The following is a 22,327-nucleotide window of genomic DNA, read 5'->3' as shown; positions in this document are numbered from 1 at the left end:
ATTCTCCTTGAACACTACTATATTTTTTTAAGTCTCCAAAAAAAGTCAACAATGATGTTGCCTATTGTGAGTGGTATCTTATTCTCTCCAGTTCTTTAAGAACACTTCAGGAACTGCTGGAAGAGAGATGGTTGTAACAGACAGAAATAGTGGAGAACATTCTAAAAATATGATCTGTATAAACAATGGCATTTTGGCACCCAGAAATATTCCTCAAAATGTCTTTTTTGGTAGGATGGCCATAGTCTGTGAGTATATTTTGTATGCATATAGGTTGACATGGAAAGATGAAGGAGATGTTGATGGTGCAGAGTCTTCTGAGACAGTGCTATAGGGAAAAGGGTTGAGGGAGCCAAGCCTGACAGCCTTGTCCATATTGTGTACTAAAAATAGCATTTGTTGTCCCTAGAACTATAAAGGACATTGTCTCAGACAGTGCCAGCTGGCATTGTTAACAGACAAAGAGAAAATGTTACAAAAGTAGTACAGACAATCACTCAGGCTTGACCTCACCTTCAGACTCTATCCCAGTTTGCAGTAAAGCTGCTTTGAGGTATCAAAACAGAGCAGTGTTTTGGCAATACAACACTATTTCAAATCTCTTTGTCAGTATGCCTTGCTGAGTGAAAGAATTTGAGTGACTATCCAAACACTTTTTGGCTTTTTTTCTTGCTGTACCTCAGACAGACAGCTACACTACATGGAAAAACACAGGAAAGCCCACAGGCTTAATCATAGGAACCATAAAACAGGAGGTGAGATGGGGTTAATCTGAGTCTGTACTTCCAAAACACAACAACTGTCTGCTGATCTTATTTTCTCAGCAGTGATTCCCAATGGCTCAATCCTTTCCTTTTTACAAACAATTATTTTGTCCTGCATTACAAACATTATTCTAAATATGTTAGGCAGTGCAGCAACAATGTTCCTACCAAGACAAGAAAAAAGGGATAAATTTCTGAAATATACTAGGTGAGTAGAAGAAAAAATGTAATGAGAGGCCTAATTCTTTAGAGCAGAATGTGTACAGCATTGTTGGTGTCTACTTGGTGTTGGGTTATATTCTCCTGAGTGGCTAAGAAGAATGTTTTAGTATCTGTTTCCACAGAGAACATTCTCACTGGGAACAGAATCACAGAATCACAGAATTGTAGGGGTTGGAAGGGTCTCCTAGAGATCATCGAGACCAACCCCCCTACCAAATCAGGTCCCCCACACCAGGTCACACAACTAGGCATCCAGGCAGGTCTTGAACATCTCCAGAGAAGGAGACTCCACCACCTCCCTGGGCAGCCTGTTCCAGTGCTCCGTCACCCTCACTGTAAAGAAGTTCTTTCACACATTTGTGCAGAACTTCCTATGCTGCAGTTTCCGGCCGTTTCCCCTTGTCCTGTCTCCACTCACCACTGAAAAGAGTCCGTCCTCACCATTCTGCCCCCCACACCTTAGATACTTATAGACCTGGATCAGGTCCCCTCTCAGTCTTCTTTTCTCAAGGCTGAACAGACCCAGTTCACTCAGCCTTTCCTCACAGGGGAGATGCTCCAGGCCCTTCACCATCTTTGTGGCCCTCCGCTGGACTCTTTCCAAGAGATCCCTGTCTTTTTTGTACTGGGGAGCCCAGAACTGGACACAGTACACCAGATGAGTCCTTACCAGGGCAGAGTAGAGGGGGAGGATCACCTCCCTTGACCTGCTGGACACGCTCTTTTTACTGCACCCCAGAATGCCATTGGTCTTTTTGTCTATTTTGCACACTTCTGGTTCATGGCCAACCTGTCGTCCACCAGGACACCCAGGTTCCTCTCTGCAGAGCTCCTCCCCAGCAGCTCATCCCCCAGCCTGTATTGGTGCATGCAATTATTCCTCCCTAGATGCAAGACTCTACACTTGCTTTTGTTGAACCTCATCTGGTTTCTTACTGCCCAGCTCTCCAGCCTGTCCAGGTCTTGCTGAATGGCAGCACAGCCTTCAGGCGTGTCAGCCAATCCTCCCAACTTCGTATCATCAGCAAACTTGCTGAGGGTGGCCATTATCCCCCCATCAAGGTCACTGATGAAGATGTTGAACAAGACTGGACCCAGCAACAGGAACAGCACTATATTAATACCCTTAAACAAAGAACAGTAAAATTCAGAATTATTTGTATACCTATAATTACACAACTTTTCTTCAGAATCTTTACGTTTAATTTTAGAGTCACTTACTCATCAGAATTTTTTGATTCATGTTCTTCCTTTCTACACATTTATCTTAAACCATATTTAGGATAATTTCATTTTCTTTTCCTTACCTTACTGTGTGAATCTTTATCTGGTGCTATATTTGAGAAATTGCATGACTACTTAAGGTAACTACACACTCTGGGGAAAAATGACAGTGGAATTAGGAGTGATATTAAGCCACCAAAAATACACACTCAGACATGGAAAGTCAGCTTTCAGCAAAGGCAAGTCACCAAAGAAAACCCGTCTTGCACTGCCAGGTTTCTACGGCCACTTCTATGACAGCTGCTATGGTTGCATTGGGCTAATCCTACTTCTTTCTCCTCTATGAACCCGAATTCGAAATCTGAAGGTACATGTGCTTACATCCTGTATAATATCTAAGCTACTGATAATGACACATGGACAGCCTATATAAAAATAAATTATTAAAATGTCCCCGAAAACCTATGGTTATATTGCTTCTGGTAGAATGTAGAAAAGAAACAAAACTCTCAGAGACTTCATCACAGTAATTGAGATAGAGTCTAATTCAATGGAACCTTACATAATTTTTTTTTTTTTTTTTTAAATAAAATGTGATCTATCAGCCTTGACAACTGCAGCATGTCATCATTCAAAAACTGGCACATTCATCTCATTATTTGTATGTACAACTCATATGTTAGTAAATTAGTATTGAAGGAAGAGATAGAACAAATGATCGAAAGTCTCTTGAAAAAAAGCATGCTTCTGCAACAACGTGGCCAGTCCTACAGAAACATCACACTTTTTCAATAGATAGATAGCTGACAAAAAAAAAAAAAAAAAAAAAAAGATGAAAATGAAGAGGCAGAGAATTTGAAAACTAAAATCATGATAACTAATATTATAATATGACAGTTTGATCTCAGAATAGTTTACAAACAAGTTGCACCAAAGTAGTTCTAATGAACTGCTCATCATGTTCTACACAGTACCAACTGAACAGTCCTATGACATCTAACGTGTCAGAAAGCTAAAATCTGTTAAAATGGACGCCTCATATTTACTTTTAGAAAATTCTACAATAATCAGGAATAATTCAGTGAAACTTACTTCAAAGTCAAGGTCCGAATAACGTGATTTTCTTCTCTATTAAGCAGTAAAAAAGAAAGAAAAAAAGAGGTTTTATTAACAATGGGACTATTCATCAAATGAGACTAAATAACATTATTGTTTTCCTATCAGATATATGTTAGGTATTCAGTGAAAGACTGTAAATTTTATCGTGACAATTTAATACTTTGCATACAGCTTATTAAACTAGTAACATATTCTTTTCACTGAAATAAAGCAGACTGGATTTCACTAAGATGCTTCATATGCATGCTATTTGCATGCAAGCAAACCTGCTGGTACATAAAATATATTTATTTCTATGCTTTCTGTGGTATTTTCAAATGATTATAGTGTTTATTATTTTTACACCGTTATCAATATATACCTATGATTAGGGTCTGTATAAATATACATAAATTGATTCTTTCCTACATCAGGTTTACATTGGTACAACTCCTCTGATTTTAATGGGACAACTGATAGTAAAGTCAAGAGCAAGCCATCTATGCTTTCCATAGAGACTTGAGCTTGTTTGTTTGCAATGACAATCTGGATGGAGAAAGCGATGATATTTGTCTTTCAGATGACAAATCTGATTCAAAGCAGCTGATAAAAAAAAAGAATTATTTACTAGTAAAGTAATCACTTGTATACAATGCAACAAAGAATATGATTGCTTAGACACATCATGAATAATTTAGCATATAATTTTATTATATAATCTGAAATAAACTGATTATAAAGTCCAATTATATCAGACAAGCAGAAATGCTGTAAAGAAGAAATTTTTTTTTTTTCTTTTAAGGTTGGAAATTGAGTGTCTCACAATAGACAAGAGATGTGGAAAGCAGCAAAGAAGCTAAAAAAATAAAAGAGCAGCAAGAATAGGTGAATGGAAAGAAAAGAGACATTCTCCTTCAGGAAAAGGTAAAGTACCCCAATAACAAAAAGTGCTTGCTGGTACGATCTAATCCTAATTTTTTGTAGTATTATAGAGTCTCTTTAAGCAATGGTGAACAAACCTTTTCAAAATGCGCTGAATTTCTGCAATGAGATAGAAATCAAACCAATCAAGTCCAGAATAATAATATTACTGACTTCATTAGACTTTGATTTTATCTCGTTTAAGAAACATGCAGGTTTTTGTATGTGGTTTTGTTTTCTTGCATTTGAAGGAAACAGTTTTACAAGTTCTTATCTGGAGAAAGCAGAAAATGTTCAATCTTTTATAACAACACTATGTATCATTATATGGGATTCGCTGTAAAATTCTGACTTATACCAATCCATAATAATAGAAGACAAGTGTAGCACTGTCTACACTGTCTTCAGAGATTGGACAGTCTGTTGTCTGAAAAGCTGAGAGACACTAACAAAAATGGTCTATAAAACAAGTAAGAAAAGTAAATCTTTGGGAAGCTACCATGAATTAGGAAGGCTTGATTGACCAAACCCACTTTATGAGAGTATTTAAAAACAAATTAAACAACTCTGTTAAATAAACTCAAATAAATAGCATGTAAACTTAAAAACAGCAATGGCTTTGGAGGTAGGAAAACTATAAAAAGCTAAAGCTCAGATTCTTAAAGGTACCTACTTCTCACTCATGTTTAGAGAGCCTATGTACAAGCATTCCTTTGAGACAGGCCTTCATCATTCCACAGTTAACCAACACCTGAAGAAACCTACGTATCTCTAATGAGGAAGGATCTATTTTAAGGTGCAATTAGATCACTTCTTCCACAGTAATGGCTCAGTGGTTTCAAAATAAGAAATTTAGACAGCAGGTGATAAGGTGCTCTCGTGGAGCAGCTTTGAAAAATGCTTGAAAAGCCATTATTTAAGCTAAATTTCAGTAATAAATCTGATACCACTGAACTGCCTGAGTGAGAATCCTAAGAAAAAGCATGAAAAACTTTGAAATAATTGTGTAGTTTACTACATAATGTAATTTAGAAAACTGGAACATTTGTATTTTGCCTTAGGTCTGTTTGACCACAGTGCATATTTGTGGCATGGTTGAATTATTAGCTTTTGCATCCACACAAATCTATCACTGTCTACATGGTAAAAACACACATCTAACTGTCTGTGACATATTTAACTACACTATTGCCAGAAAGATGTCACTACTTCAATTGTGCCCTTAGATCACACCAGTTATGATCTAACAAATAATAATATAGGTTCATCTCAGTGAGTGACCAATGCAAATCTATCATGAGTAAAATTTAATTTAAATATGTATGGTAAAAAACATCTGTTCTATGTTTGTACATTACTTTTCTTTTCCATGGCTGCATACAGTGAAATATATCACAGATTCTGTCAAAGCCTATTCTCCTAAGACATAAAAAGGTATGTAACTGCCATAGGTAAGAACAGCAGAATAAAGATCTGTGAACGTCTGAAACACAGAAATCACTGGTTATGAATGTGATGCCAGACCACTGAAAGTCATTTGCAATACTGTCAGTGACAGTAAGTACAGTATGAGGCCCTCCTGGCTATCACCTCATTGTACTGAAGTGTTACGGTTGAGAGTGGGAATATATTCAGATGCATGCACTAGGTACCTTCGCTTGTAAGGGTGGAGCCATTTCCCTGCGGTCCTTTTCCTAAACTATTCTGCATGATGTACAACACATCTAAAGTGTACAAATCAACACTTTAATTGTGATTATACGTATATACACATACACACGCACTGTATGCAATCACTATGTATATACATACGTATATATACTTACATCTATCTTAAAGTTTAATTGCTGTGGCTCTTTGGCTAAAAAACAAGGTTTTTCACAGACACCTAAATTCTTTCTGAATCTAGTCAACCATCTGGCCTGTTCTAACAATTTAAATTAACTAAAGCCAAAGCTGAATGAAAGAGTAAGGGGAAAAAAAACCTCTTCTGTCAAATGATCTGCTGAACTGATCACATCAGTGTGTTTCTTTTCAAAAGACTGCTTTACCAGCCTGCAAAATTAAGACAGATTTCAGCCAATATTAAAATCAGACTGGAAGCTGATTCTTTTTCCAAGCATCAGTTGGAGACCCAGTTGAGCATTAATGAAAGTAGTACATGACTAATAAATGACTGCAAAGGTTCATCTCAGTGTTTTGAATTTTCCCAAGTTATGCAGTGATACTTAAGGAATGACATAGGAAAATGTGAGTATTAAGAGCTATTTTTGTTGCAGCTCCACCTTACTTCTTCAAATGTAATTTAGGATGATCTTTGGGAGGAGCTTACTTTATTGAACTTACTAGCACTTTTTTATACTGTTCCATCTGTCCAATCATGTTCTGTATTCATTCACAATGAATGTTTTGTAGTATCCAAAATATATTTAGATAGTGAGCTCCTCAATTTAAATATGCATAATGTGACAAAGACAATGTTGTTTACCTCTTTGTCATTTCATTTGAAGCTCCTCTTCTTTAAATCATGGGAAATATAAATAATTGTTCCCCATTTTCTACTCAGTCATTTATTTTCCAAACCTAAATACTTTAACACCAGAGAACTGAAAAGGGTAGCTAGTAAAGGGACTGCCTAAAAAGCTGAAGCTACATGCAATTATTCAGCAGCAAGGGAATTATCTGAGATAATTTTGAAAAGGCTGAAATTCATGGGTAAGAAGTGAACTGGATATTCATGCTGAGTTCCAAAAAAAAAGCTACAAAGAACCACTAAGGTCTTCATTTAAATGGGTGGGGATGTGTACAGCCTTTTTAAACAGCCCCACTGAGAAATCTGCATTAATGCTCTGAATTCTCAGAAGCAAAATCACCACATAACCACAGAGTGGTAGGAGTTGACAGAGATCTCTGTGTCCACTTGGCCCAAGCCCTGCTCCAGCAGGGACACCCACAGCAGGGGGGGCCAGGACCACATCCAGGAGGCTTTTGAAGATCTCCAAGAAGGAGACACCACAGCCTCTCTGAGCAGCCTGTGCCAGTGCTCCATCATCCACACAGCACAGAAATGCTTCCTGGTATTTAGACAGAACCTCTTGTGCTCCAGTTTGTGCCCACTGTGTCCATCATGCCTACAAGCTGGGAAAAAAAAATTCAGAGAGCAGCAAAATGTCATTTTAGAGGGTTAAAAACACTGGATCAAGAGAAAAGGATAAAAGAGTCATACAGCTGATTTAAACATTGCCTCTGGAAAAAGCAAACACGGAAACTTTGTAAGAAACCTTAGAAGGATATAAATACTGTTAAACAAACCCAGTATGAGAAAAATAAGAAAATTTGTAATCCAGAAAAAAAAAGAGAGGAAATTTTAAAGATATTACTAGGAATAAAGACATTTTATATGACTGTGAAATGATCTGCTGAAATAAATAGCTGGGAAACATTCACTGTCTTGAAAAGTCTTGAAAGTGAAATTGGACTATGCATTACACAAATATGCTGTAGAAAATGTTCTTGCACTGATAAAGGAGATAACCTGGCAAGATCTTTTCCATTTCTAATTTCTACAGCTCTTTGATCCTGATTGATAAAATACACATTACAGAAAAAAAAAAAAAAAACGAAAAAAAAAAAAAACCCAAACTACCAAACCTTTCATGCCAAGACCAAAGTGAAATTCTGTAAAAAGAGGTCTGCAGTTGTAATTTATTTAAAATCAATTTTACTTTGTGCTAATCATGTACAGCTTTTCTGTGTAATTCCATAGCAACTTTAAACTCTGCTCACTGGGGGACAAAAATAGAACAGCGAAGAATAATTTCCATACAGCAGCATGCACTAATATGCTGGCACCAGGAAGGAGCTGCTCTCTCTAACAGACTAATAAAATCCCTCTCCATCTCTGTAAAATGGCAAATGCCTGGTTTTCTCCTTACTCTAGTCTGCATTACACCACTACCTGATTAATTACATGAGATACTCCTCAAAATATATTATGTTGTGCAAAGTATAATTGAAACCAGAGATAGAATATTAGAAGGGCGGGTTATAACCATGCTTCCATTAATATAAAGCCTTATTATCAGCAGTTTATAATTCATTCTGAGATTAGGTTTGACATACAAGATCTTAGCCTGGGGAAGATTTTTTCACTGAACAAAATTAAAGGAGAATCTCTTTTGGCCCTTAGAGATATTGAAGTGCAATGTGAGTTTTGATTTAAAATATCTTTTGTGTGTATTTAACTGAAGCAAAAAGCTTAGTTTCTGAAAAGAAGATTACATTGGCTATTAGTTTACAATATGAGCTAGATATAAAAGAAAAAAGTAGATGAGCTCTTTGATGTGCAGGTTTTAAGTTGAGAAAATCTACAAGCAAATTTCAGCATAGCACAAACATTTCTTCAGAGATCCTGTATTAAAACTTCCAGCATTTTTTTCTGGTTTTCTGCTCCATTTTTATAGGATAATTGACTTACGTATTTACTCAGTAGAGCAAAAATAGTCGTTTTTTGTTTCTGAATGTCACTGGAGCAAGTGTAGCATTTATTTAATGGACAAGCAATTGACAATATGTTTCCTAAGGATAATTTGTAGTTAAGATAGCTATCTGTAATACAAAATATGAAATAGGCAATGCAGTCTGTAACGCTGATTAAAATTTCTGATCTCTACATCTTCAGTTACTAAAATCACCTCTGTTTGATTCTACCCCCATTCTTGTCCAACAGTGCAAGAATATGAAGTCAGAGGAATTTGAAACCTTGTCCTTCAACCAAAAGAAAGAGTGGTCTGTTATAGGTCTAGAATTCATTTCACTGAGAGTCACAAAGTTGCAAGAGCTGTCTTCACAGCTTACTGAAGAAAGAAATGAGGAATGGAAGGAAGATAAATCTGAGATAGAGAAAGCCTGAAAACAAATGCAATGTGGAAACATGATGAAGGGGAAGTTCCTGTAGTGCTTGTCTCTCTATTTTTGTTCTCTCTCTTTTTTAATTCACTTCATTTCTTTTTCACTTTTCATATCATAAATCAAAATGACTTCACACTATTCTGCTTTTATTCCACTCTAGCACTTTATTGACAAGATCGACTGCTTTTTTCTGTATATTTCTTCTTCCCTCACAAAAAAAAACTGTTTTTTTGTTTTGTTTTGTTTTGTTTGTTTTTGTTTTTTAACTTGACTCTCCATTTCTGTCTGCTTTTCTCTCTCTCTTTCTCTCTCTTTTCTTTTTTTTTGGGTGGGGCTGGGGGGGGAGGGAGGGAGGGAGGGGGAACATGTCTTTCTTTCTCTTCTCTCTATCATTACTTCTATATATATTTTTTGCACTCACTACCCTTAATGTATCTTTTCATTTTCTTTTATTTCTGTATTTGCTTCCTAAAGTCCCACATCAGTGATTTAGTCAAAAGGCTCTGGAGATGACTTTCTTTGAATGTATTAAGAGCCGTTATGAGTGAGTAAAGAACAATTACTTTGGTCACATGTTCTATTCAGGGGATTGATGTTTTTCCCCAAGTAAAGATCACCTAGCATAAACCGAGACAGAAAAACTAGCAAGGAAAATATGAAATTGGGAAGAAAAATCCACTCATAATTTGTGAAGCTATTTCCTTTCTGCTCTTACGAAGTTGATGCTCTTTCCTTCTATTTAATAAATGCTTCTATTATCTATCTTCATAAACCCTTCTTTTGATAATAGCTCTTTGTCTTCTTTCAGGAATTTTCCATTTGGGCATAAAGTGACCCTACATTAACATTTTCTAGAAAGAACCCGTCATTCCTGTCCCACAAACCTACCAATACAAGTCTCCTCACATAGTCAGGCAGCAGGTGACCTAATTCCTCTTGTATTTTTTTCCATAATAGGAAAAGAACTACTTTTCCTGGAGGTATGTTGAACAAATCAACTTCTTCCTCTGCATTTAAAGCTTCTATCCTTTTCTTGCATTCGAGTGGCTGGGATTGTACAACTTCATTTCATTTTAATGATACAGCACTGAGTATACAACTTCAAAACAAAAAGCATTCCAAAAGAGTGCATTGAGAGTGCTTTCTTCATTAAAATGAAAACACTTTGAACTGAAGGAGCACACTACAAGCCACTTTGATGCCAAGGTAGCAAAGCCAATTTTAATCCATGCATATAAGGGTTGTGCAGGAGATTAACCAGATGTTCAGTTACTCCTGCTCAGAAAATCAGTGATGTACCAACATGCCTGCCTGTGCCTATAATTGCATGAGTACTGTTGGGTACATACCAAATAAAATAAAAAAACACTGACTTGCTCACTAGCAATCTGCATATCCTTAAGTTTATATTTACCTGGGCAATGTATTTATGCAAATACTATAGCATTCCCCAACAATCTTTTAAGAGTTGAAATTTTTCCGTATATAATATAACATTTGATTGTTCTTAATTAAGCATTATCTTTTGAAAAACAGTATGTAAATGTAAAAACCAAGAGAAAGTTTGTGACATACTGTAGGATTAATCTAACTAAATTTAGAACAGAACCTTCTTGGTGTTTATGTCTGACCAACTAATTTTGTCCTCTCTGTGGAATCCCTAGACAGAAAGCTGCACTGAGGGCATGCAATTTACTTCATCCTGGAACAGATGTCTGAAAGTGGCCTAGAAGCGTCTGTTTGTCTCTACTGACACTAAAGAGGAGCCTGATGTGGAAAGCTCCATTGCAGATCAGAAGGAAAATGCCTGAGTTTAGATGCATAGTAGGCATGATGGATCTACCCTGCAGAGTTAAAAGTCAAAACATTACATTGTAGTGCTCCTACTGTAGGTCTGTTTCAAAACATCCATTTCCAATGATCATAATGAACATAAAATCTAAATAAAAGAGAACAAATGCAGATCTTACATTTCAGCTTTTGCATTCAATAATTTTGATTTTTTGGTTGTTTATACGGTTTTAAATTTCTTGAATAAACACACATTATTCTAAGGGCTCATCATCTCTTGGGATATGTGAAATACAGAAAATGATTGGCTTCACAAACTCACAAGCATAAATGCACTAAAAAAGCCAAATTAAAAAAGAAAAAAAAATCTAAACATTGCAAATGTATTGTTAACTCATTGCAGCACAATACTCTAGTGCTTCAGCGCTAAAATGGACATGAAATTTAAAATAAATGATTTTATGATTTGAAAATTCTTAGGGCTTATGTTTTCCAAATTGTCCTCTAATTCTGCTGGCTTAGTTTTATAGCCATAAAGACTAGTACCTGCCATAAAGTGATGGGACTTCCATACACTGCATTTTTACACAGTCTCCAGTTTCAAACAGTTATGCCTACAGTACTTCTGAGTTTTGGGGTGTTTGTGAATTCATAATTACATTGCTGAAATCAGATACTGGGCTGGCTCTTGGCTGGAAATGGGTCAAACTACATCTAAGCCATTCTGGTAAGATGATAAATACTTCTGTAATCACTGCATAAACTACTGTCATTGTTACATTTTTAGTAATTACTGACTTTAAATTAAAAAGAAAAAAATGTGAAGAATTATGGTAACACCGGTCACAGCTGCCTATGGGCATTTTACTGACATAGTAAGTGGTAGCTGCTCTATATAACTACATGATAAAAAGAATAGTTGTATGGTAATTCAAGAGAAAGCTCTGGGAAATTACTAATGACACATAGTGGAGAGATCACGCAGAAAGCATTAAGAGATTTGCTATCTATGCCACATCTTAGAAGGAAGCTTAAGATGTGATACAAATACAATCTAAAAATTAACTCTAAAAAAGCAATGTCTTAGGTTGCCTTTATCACCAATAGAAAGAAAGAACCATCAGAAAAGAGCACTTTTGACCACAGGTGGGGAGGACAATACAGTGCCAGATATGTGTATCTTCTCAAGGAATTAGAATCTTTCCCTTGGCATCTCACCCATATGTCTAATCTTAACCAGGTTGTTTATGAGCTTCTGTATCTGACTAAAGGTACTGGAAAGAGGGTCTTGTAGATATGGAGAAGGTGATACTACTGGAAGATGGCTTTAGCTATTCTGTTTGTATGTTGCACTGAATTGCAGAACTCTTGTGCACCATATAAGATCTATTAAGTAATATAGCTGAACTGAGAGTAATAACATTAATTATGCAAACTTGCCTTGAAAGAGCCTGTCAATACACTGAATGGGGAAGTACTGAAGTAATTTTTTAGAAATTCTTTCAAAAATTTGTCTCAAAACTATACAAACTTATACACTTCAAAAGAGCAAATAAAAAGTGGACACAGTTTGCTTACTTGAAAAGCTCCGTATTTCATTTTGCAATTATTTGTTTTCAGTTATATTATGTCTTGCAAAAACTTATGATAGCACACTGACAATAAAAACAACATGGGAAACATTTCATAGTCAATGCTTGCAAAGGCATTTCTTGAAAAGAGACTAAGTTCTGATCTTCTGCCCAAATTCTGCAGTTGATAAGCACATTAAACTCCATTTTCAAAGAAATATCTACAGGCATCTCCTATTCTATGAAGTCCAGGGTACAGCTTTATATCTAACAATTAAAAAATCAGGTAAAATCTTTGCACAGATAGCTCCAAATGTCATAAAATAGTAGTTAATGGCTTAAAGTCTGCATATACAGTAGCTTTTTTTTTTTTTTTTTTTTTTTTTTTTAATTCTGACAGTGAGTAAATATCACATTTTTCTCATATGTCTTTTTCATATCTACCAAATGCTCTATTTCATAACATTTGAACTGCTGGTGAAACAGACTTAAAATTCTTAAAGGGGACCATGTGTGAAGTCAACACTTCACTGGTGGTTTTACACAAGTAAAGACTCAGCAGGAATTACAATATCTGACACTTAATTCTTCAGTTACTTTTGTACTTTAAGTTCTGCAGAAAGATGGTAGTAATGACTGCAACCTCTTTCGGTAAAGGCTTTTCAGTTCATTTTTACAATCTGAGTGGCATCTGGGATACACTGCAAGAAGTCTCCCTCTACTTACTGCACATGTCATCTGCACATGCGACCATTCAAACACACATATAACGTAAATCTCTAAATAGTGAACTAAGGGATGGAAGAATCCAATACTTACACTAATGAAAGCAGAATCAGACCTACCATATCTGAGTGAGATACAATTTTCACTGGTAAAATGGCAAATATTTTGAATTACATGTGCTTGCAGGTTGTCATTTATGTATTCCAGGAGCCTTATTCTCGTAGCAACATAGTATTCACCTGGTAGGTCGTGAAATCCTTAGCAGTTGTGTAGAATGCTAAATCTCCAGAATTGTACAGATTCATACAGACTGGCTCTGAAACTTTAATCTTGTTTTCTAGATATAAACACTTACGATAGCAAGAGAAATACGTACAGCAACGCATTATTCCAAACAATAATTTAGTCTGAATTAAAGCCTTAGCTTAGACTCCTTAGAAATAAGCCACAATATTTTGTCTTACCTTATGACTAGAACAACAGAATATACAATTTGATTGTGTGACTGACCTCTAGAGAGCTCATTGATATTGTGGATCCAGTTTCACTTCTTGATAATCCCGCATTGTCATCCAGCTCTGAGGCAATGAAATTCTTTACTGCTGTGCGGGGCTCAAATGGCAAACTCTGCATATGTTCTTGGGTGGGAAGATGCTGGTCTAAATTGATATTAAATTGGTCCATTACAGAAGGATTCATATTGAATTCTGGATTAACTTTGTAGTGCAATAGCCTTTCATGAGGCAGTGTATCCATGCCTATATTGATTTTGCTCTCATCTTTCAGTGATGGCTGGGTATTTACTGAGCTTCTGGGCATGACGATGTAGTCGCTTTCTATCATCCGTTCTTGAGGATGGACTATGTCCATATCTGCACCTCGCAAATTATCATCAGTGCATAAATACACAGTCCTCCGCAACTCACTGTTGTCTTTTTTCAAGCATTGATTTGCCAGTTCACTCATACTCATAGGCATGTGAAGACCTGCTGGTTGCTGGATGATGACTTTTGAGATGATGTTTCCAGGCAAGGTAGAATAGCTCATTCCTTCAGGGTTTGGTCCCTTTTCTTCTTCTTCATCGTTTAGTGAAATTCTAGAAAGAGTTCCTGTTATAGTAGCTGCTCTGCAAGGTCCGATGTCTTTATGCAGAACTGTGGGTCAGAGAACAGACTTCTTACACCATGAAACCATGTCTGTCAAACACTACTTCTGCTTGTAGCATTATATAATGTCCTTTAGCATTGCATCTTCTTACTTTTTTGTATATTATAAATTTTATTTTATAAAAACTGCCTTAGAAAGGGTTTTTATGAACTCATATATACTCTGAGCCTCAATCATTTAAATAAAAGAAAACCATCCCTTTCTTTCTTCCCGATTCCTTGCGTATATCTTAGGTGATTTGCAGCTTAAGCAAGTTCTCCATGTGGAACTAAATTAAGGTTTTTTTTTTTTTTTTAAAAAAAAAAAAAAAACACTATGATTTCTGTATTGCCATTATTAACTCCACATAACCTCTTGGAAAATGTCAAATAGACTGTAAGACAGAATAATTTTGTCAATATGTCATAATGATCTATTGTAAGGTTATAACTGTGGACATGTATTCCTGAGCTCCTAAATGTTCTTTTCCACTGATTTTTTTTTCCTAATGCTTTTCTCTGTTCAATGATTTTTAAAATAAAAGTGGGAAAAAATTAACTGCATTAGGAAGAAAATCCATTGCTATCAGAAAGACATAATTTGCCACATCTGAAAAGGTTACAAATAGAATCATAGAATCATAGAATCATTGAATGGTTTGGTTTGGAAATGACTTTTAAGATCATCTAGTTCCAATCTCCTGCTATAGGCAGGAACACCACCCACTAGACCAGGTTCCTCAAAGCCCCATCCAGCCTGGCCTTGAATGGACTGGATTGTTGGCCAAGATCTCCTGGGATGTTTCTTCTAAAAACAAAGATGTTGAGGAGAGCTGGCTATTCTTCAAGGATGCCTTCCTGATAACACAACAGCTCCCTGTCCCTCTGAATAAGAATGCAGGCAGAGGAGGTAGGAAACTGGCATGGCTTGGCAAGGACCTGCTTGACATGCTGAGGGCAAAGAAAAGTGTGTACAAGCTCTGGAAACAAGGATGTGTCAACTGGGAAGAATACAGGGGTGCCGTCCGGACTTGCAGACGTGGGATCAGGAAGGCCAAGGCACAGGCAGAACTGAACTTGCTGAGGGACATGAAAAAAATAGGAAGACATTCTACAGGTGCATTGGCCAGAAGAGAAAGGCCAAAGCAAGTGTACCTCCTTTGGTAAATGTGAAAGGAGAACTTACTTCAACGGACGAAAAGAAGGCTGAGGTACTGAATGAGTTCTTTGCCTCGATCTTCACTGCTGGCCACAATTCCGGTATTTCTCACATCCTTGAGCCCTGCATCCCTAAACCTCTAGGTGGGGACTGGGGTGGTAAATCTCCCCCCACTGTGAGGGCAGAGCAAGTCTGTGACTGCCTCGTAAGACTGAATGTGTACAAGTCTATGGGGCCGGATGGCGTGCATCCCAGGGTTCTGAAGGAGCTGGCTGAGGTGGTTGCTGAGCTGCTCTCTATTATTAGTAGCTATTATTAGTTGTGGCTGTCAGGTGAGGTCCCAGATGACTGGAGGAAGGGTCACGTCACTGCCATTTACAAGAAAGGGAGCAAGGAGGACCTGGGGAACTACAGGCCAGTGAGTCTCACCTCTGTGCCTGAGAAGATCATGGAACAGCTCCTCCTGAATGACATGCTTGATCACGTGAGGAATGAGTGTGTGATCTGAGACAGCCAGCACGGCTTCACCAGAGGAAGGTCATGCTTACCCTATCTGGTGACCTTCTATGATGGAGTGATGGCATTGGTGGACAAGGGAAAAGCAATTGATGTCATTTACCTGGACTTGAGCAAGGCTTTTGACATGGTCCCCCACCACATCCTTATTTCCAAATTGGAGGGATGTGGATTTGATGGCTGGACCACTCGATGGATAGGCTGCAGACAGAGGGTTCTACGTCATCAAGGGTTCTATGTCCAGGTCAAGGCCTGTAATGAGTAGTGTCCCCCAGCGGTCTGTTTTGGAACTGGTGTTCTTTAACATCTTTATCAATGACATCGATGACGGAATCGAGTGCACGCTCAGCAAGCTTGCTGATGGCACCAAGCTGAGTGGTGTGGTTGACATGGTGGAAGGAAGGGATGCCATTCAGAGGGACCTCAACATGCTAGAAAGGTGGGCTTGGGTGAACCTGCTGAGGTTCAACACAGCAAAGTGCAGAGTTTTGCACTTAGTCCAGAGGAATCCCAGGCATCCATTCAGACTGGAAGGAGCGGTCCTTGAGAGCAGCCCTGTGGAGAAGGACCTGAGGGTCCTGATAGATGAAAAGCTTAACATGAGCCAGCAGTGTGCTCTTGCAACTCGGAAAGCAAATGGGATCCTGAGCTCCGTCAGAAGAGGGGTGGCCAGCAGGGACAGGGAGCCCCTGATTGTCCCCTTCTACTCTGCTCTTGTGAGGTCCCATCTGGAGTACTGCGTCCAAGTGTGGAGCCCCCAGTACAAGAAAGACAGAGATCTGTCGGAGAGCGTTCAGAGGAGAGCCACAGAGGTGATCAGGGGACTGGAGCACCTCCACCACATAGACAGGCTGAGGGAGCTGGGCTCGTTCAGCCTGGAGAAAAGAAGGCTGCGGGGTGACCTCATTGCAGCCTTTTGGTACCTAAAGGGAGCCTACAAACAGGAGAGGAATCAACCCTTTGAAAGGGTTGACAATTGCAGGACAAGGGGAAATGGTTTTAAGTTGAGGGAGGGGAGATTTAGGTTGGATGTCAAGGGGAAATTCTTTACAGAGAGAGTGGTGAGGTGCTGGAACAGGCTGCCCAGAGAGGTTGTGGATGCCCCGTCCCTGGAGATGTTGAAGGCCAGGGTGGATGGGGCCCTGGGCAGCCTGGTCTAGTGTTGAATGTGGAGGTTGGTTGCTCTGCCTGTGGCAGGGGGGTTGAAGATTCATGATCCTTGAGGTCCCTTCCAACCCTGGACATTCTGTGATTCTGTGGATGCTTCTAGGGAGGGAACATCCACAAACTTGCTGGGCAACCAGTCCCAGTGTCTCACCACCTTCACAGTAAAGGATTTATTCCCAAATAAACATATGTTATAAGCCATTCATAACCCACTTTTGGTGTAATCCTTCATGGAAAAAGCATGGTAAAAATAGCAACATCCAACAATTTTTTCTTAGAGTAAGTTTTACATCTGAATGTTATTAATTCCAGAACAAAATACAAAATTTTCAGTAGCAATAAATGATTCATTCAAAAGCACAGTATTCATCACAATCATTTGTCTTACAATTAAATACACATTTAGAGTTCAAGATTTGTAATGAAAGAAAAAGTTTAGGTAGTAAGAATGAAAAATTTTAGAAGTATCCAGTTACTGAGCTCGTTCCAATTGTGTGCAAGGATTTACTTGTCCTGATTTAAAACAGTATTTTAACTCAGATCAATACCAGCTTGTGCAATAAAATCTGTCTCATGGGCTGAGACAGTAAGATGACTGGAAGTATCTCAGGTGTTACATTCACATCACTTTTGGTAGCCTGAGGGCTCTAATGACCCAGATCCTACAGTGCTTGATAGTTCATTGCCATGTTCCGAAGCAAGCAGCTCATAAAGCAACCCACTTCTACCTCACAAAGAACTGGTGCAGATTTTTCAATTACGTAAGGAACAATTTGCCTGTAAACAACAGTACACAAATATCTGATTCTGTGACAATTTACAACTCACACACCCTGTCATCCCAATCCATTTTCTTCAGTGCAGCATGGCTGCTGCATTGTTCCCAGCCAGACACTTCAAGCAGTGACCTATTAATTTTTCATTAAAAGGAAGTGAACTTAATTTTTTAACTAGTGAAACCAGTTCACAAATTTATTCAAAATCTATTTCCCTGAGGCTGGCTGCACAGCAGAGCTATGGTGGAAAAAGGTAAGAAGTGGGAGCAATGTAGATTAAAGCTGGATTTTTCTCTGCATTACATGGTAACAGACATGCATTTGTGTTACAGTGGATTATGCAGTCCCTTCAAAATACATGTGCATATTAAATCTAATATATACAGTGAACAATTATTGTATTGAAATAAACAGAGCTGGCAGTCTTTTAAAGCTGTATGAATGGAAACTGAAACTCCACCTTAATGAGATCAACCCTCTTGCCTTGCCATACAGACAGCAAAGACAGACTTTAGGTGGGTGACACAGGACAGCTAAGTCCTGCATCTCCTGCCCTGACTCACTCTGCAGAGAAGTCACCCTCTCTCTTTTTCTCTCTTCACTGAAAATAAGGTTGTCTAGGTAAACTTACCTCCTTAGGAAAAACTCCCTTTTGGGATAATCTCCAAGAACTAAAAATTTCTATAGCGTTTGGAGGATTGTTTTTCACTGTGCTTTACTTAAGAAAGGTAGGAAAAAGGAAATAATAAAAAAGAAATTGCTTAAAATGTATTATTTTTTATATGTAGAGACAGGCAAAGTTGACAAGTTGAAAAACACACTACCGAAATGTCTAATAAAGAAAATAGAATCCTATTTTATTTTCCTGACATCCTGTTCCTTAAACGACTGTTGGACTCACTTAGAGCCCTAAAAAACAGCCTTTTTAAAACTAACACCTACCCATGCATCCCTCACATACACAGGTTATATATTAATTAACTTATACATAGGTTATATATTCATATAGTGCCATTAATTCTTTTTATTAACATTTGTAAATCTATGTTGGAAACAGTTAACACATGGTATTTTACGTCTACTTCAGAAGGAACTAGTAAAATAATCATTTTTGTTAGCTAAATACTCTTTCAATTTTCTTACCTGACCGACAAGCAATGTCCACATCCTTTTCAAAATCAGTCTGCAACAAGAAACAATGAACAACAGTTATTAATTGAAAACAAAACCACAATACCTTTTTGCCCACTAGCGCTTCCAAAACATCCTACTTACAGAGTCATAGTCTGTTAAAAGTGGTTTCTTGTTGCTGAGAAGGTGAAGTATATTGTTTTACAACAGCAGAGCTTTACAAAGTTTCCTAAAGTATAACTGGGTGGTTTTCAAAGTATGCTTGCCTGACCAGAAAAAATAAAATAAAATAGGTGGAGGTAGAGTATATAACTTTAATAAAATTATACAGTGTATTTTTAAAATAAATATGGAAGAGTAACTACATCTCTTGGAAGGATCATCTCTAAGGAAGCTTTTCATAGTTATGTTATAAACAGAAAAAAAGAAAACAGTCTGCAATACAAATTACTGTGAATAACTGTAATCCAATTAGTCCACCCTGTCTGAAACTTCATTAATTTATTATGGAGTGTTTATTTGTTATACAGCATTATGCCCATCCTGGCTACTAATGCAATAAAGTAAACTTTGTATTCCTTGAAAACAAACATAATTTATTTCAATGAGTAAAATCATATTGTAAGCAGTACAAACGATCAGTAACAGTTGAAAATCTAAACACAATTTTTCCAGCTAACCAAAACTATTTATCCTGGTATAGATTTCAGGTAATTTTGGAAAATTTTTAAAATTTCCATGAAAATTTATTAAATAATAATTAACAAACTAACAAAACTGACCTCCTTCTTGCTTTTGAAGTCCAAAGGAAAAATTCTTTTTTAATTCACCACTTTTTTAAGGGCAACTGAATGCACATTTTAGAGCATGATCCTATCTTCATCCATTACAATCAAAGGCAGTCATTGAAAATGAAAGGGCAGATATATAACATACTAAATAACAATATCAGTAAATCCAAATTGTCATAATAATCCATTCACTATCTTGATAATCCAAGTCACTAGACAGATTTCCCTTTAGGGATCTCTAGCACTTACTCCTTGTTTGAATTAATTTTGAGAAGAACATTTTTCAAGAATTTGTGAAGGAAAGACTCCCAGATGCATCAGTGCTCTTTACACCAGTGGTAGAAAAAAATCATTGTATGTAATTAGATTATTTTTTTCCTTCTTGTATGTAAAAATCTTATGTCATCATGAAAAGTGGTGGAGGATACTGATGCATTGTGCTCAGCAGAATGATCACACCAGCAATTTAAAACTTGTTAAGAGGTTTAAGCAAGGAGGTAACGACCTAAACTGACTAATGCTCAAAGATGGTGTTAAAATTCCAGCTGTGTGTGCATCCCATGTACAGTAATACAAGTTCTTTTCTTTTGGCTAAGAAAACTAATTTAGTAATCAATGATAAAAATAAAAGCTAACCATGATTTGAGCATGTCCATTAGGAAAAGAACTTGAAGAATCTGCATTGATTGGATCCTGGCAATTTCTTAGTCGACATCTGAATGCATCTTGAACCTGTGAAAACAATAACTTATACTGATTCCTGTGAAACAACATGTACTCTGCACAAGCACATTTGAGGAAATATCTTTTCACAGAGAATACTTTTTTGTTTTGAGCAGAGTGCATGTCTAAGAAAATATTATTATACAATACTTTTGTTAGAAATATGTGATTCAGCAAAGAGACACGTTTAAAAAAAAATGCAGTTCCTGTTTTCTGGCAGTTGAAAGCAAATATATTTTGCTGAATTCTCACACATAACACAATAGGGACAGCAAAACAACTTTGGGAACGGAAAGGAATATTTTTATCAACAGTTTAAAAGTATACAGAGAATACTTTTTTGAATGCAAAACCAATTTTGTTCCATTTCTTTACATATCCTCAGATGTATTCCAAGACAGAAATAAAATCTAAATATGAATACTTGAATTTTGATTTCATAAATACAAGTATCCATGTTAGCAAACAGTTGGCAAGATGTGACTTGGAAAACAGGAACTTTCTTGGGTGACTTCCAGTCAAGACAAACTAGTATCACTTATTCTTTGAATACAGAAATACTCTGAATGGAATGTCTAGAAAAATCTACATTTCATTTATTATCTGTAGAATTTGCTTGATGTCTAATTCAGAATAATTAAATGGTAGAAAATCAAATCCTACTCATGGATATTTTGTGAATAGCAGAAGAGGATAATTCAATAATTGTTGCTGATGAAAAGACATCCCCTTTTAGTACACTGTATTCTACTGCAAACTGTTTATAAGCTTTCATAAAAAGGAAAAAATGAATCAAAGAAGAAAAGATTTATTTTTGTTATTAGGTAGCATTATTTTAAAGTACTTAATCCTTAAATGAGTAAGTGTGCTCTACAGTAACTGATACAGATGAAGAAAGACTAATACAGACTAGAAAGAAGAATAAAGCAAGGTTCTGTTTTGGACTGATTTAAAAACACCAAGACTTCCCACGTGTGGTAATGTAGAGTGTGTCGGGTCTGTATTGTGACTTGGATTCTGATTTTAGGCACTACACTTACTGTGGTTTTGCATATGTTTGACATTAATTCAATTTGTCATGCAATTGTTGCAAATTTAATCCAGATCTTCTCTCACTATATCAAGTCAAGTTGCACTCCAGAATCCATGCTCTTGGATAAGCACTGGCGCAGTGGTTGGACAAAAACCCAAAAATCTTATCTTCTAAAGCATGCTGAATCTCATCTCAAATCTCATGATAATTGACTCCTTCAGAACATACTATGTGACCTGTCAGCTTATGCAGTGATCCTGTTTGTTTTTGGGACTGGTGTTCATGTAGCTTCCCTGGTTCAGATAGCTCCAGAGTTCACAAAAATCTCCTGCTCTAGTTTCCCTACTTTCTAGTAGTGAATCCTGACACTAGGATTCTCTTACATGTGCATTTTTCTTACAGTATTTCTGAAGGGCAAGCAGCATATGATTTGAATATGTCAACAGAATATAAAATATCACTGCATTCATCATATTGACATATGTTGCAACTTTCACGTGGCCTCACACAAGTCAGAAATAGAAAGTTGAGCTACCTAAATACTGGCTTGTTCTGAATGTCTCATTCAAATCTGTTGTTAGCATTGGTTAAGATTGTGCTGTCTTCACTTCTTTCTTTGAGGCATAATCTTGTTTCCCCCATGCCTTCTAACATCAAA

The 22,327-nt window shown here is 37.1% G+C and overlaps 1 protein-coding gene across 5 annotated transcripts in view; it reads right to left on the bottom strand.

Annotated features, from left to right (window-relative positions):
• The window catches only part of ADGRB3 (adhesion G protein-coupled receptor B3), a 449,865-nt gene that overhangs the window by 10,164 nt on the left and 417,374 nt on the right, over window positions 1–22,327 (bottom strand). For 4 of the 5 annotated variants that reach the window (XM_042894113.1, XM_042894107.1, XM_042894129.1 and 1 more), the window contains 4 exons: window positions 20,550–20,645; window positions 19,135–19,174; window positions 13,739–14,382; window positions 3,303–3,338 (listed from right to left, as the gene is read on the bottom strand). In XM_042894113.1, coding sequence (XP_042750047.1) covers window positions 3,303–3,338; window positions 13,739–14,382; window positions 19,135–19,174; window positions 20,550–20,645 — 816 coding nt within the window. The remainder of the gene's footprint in view (window positions 1–3,302; window positions 3,339–13,738; window positions 14,383–19,134; window positions 19,175–20,549; window positions 20,646–22,327) is intronic. The other variant, XM_042894121.1, reaches the window with a different exon arrangement.

Source organism: Lagopus leucura, unplaced genomic scaffold (genome assembly GCF_019238085.1).
Source record: "Lagopus leucura isolate 7727_CA_CO unplaced genomic scaffold, USGS_WTPT01 Super-Scaffold_73, whole genome shotgun sequence".
Taxonomy (NCBI): Eukaryota; Metazoa; Chordata; class Aves; order Galliformes; family Phasianidae; genus Lagopus; species Lagopus leucura.
Note: the sequence above shows the minus strand (reverse complement) of the source record. Positions and strands in the feature narration are given on the sequence as shown.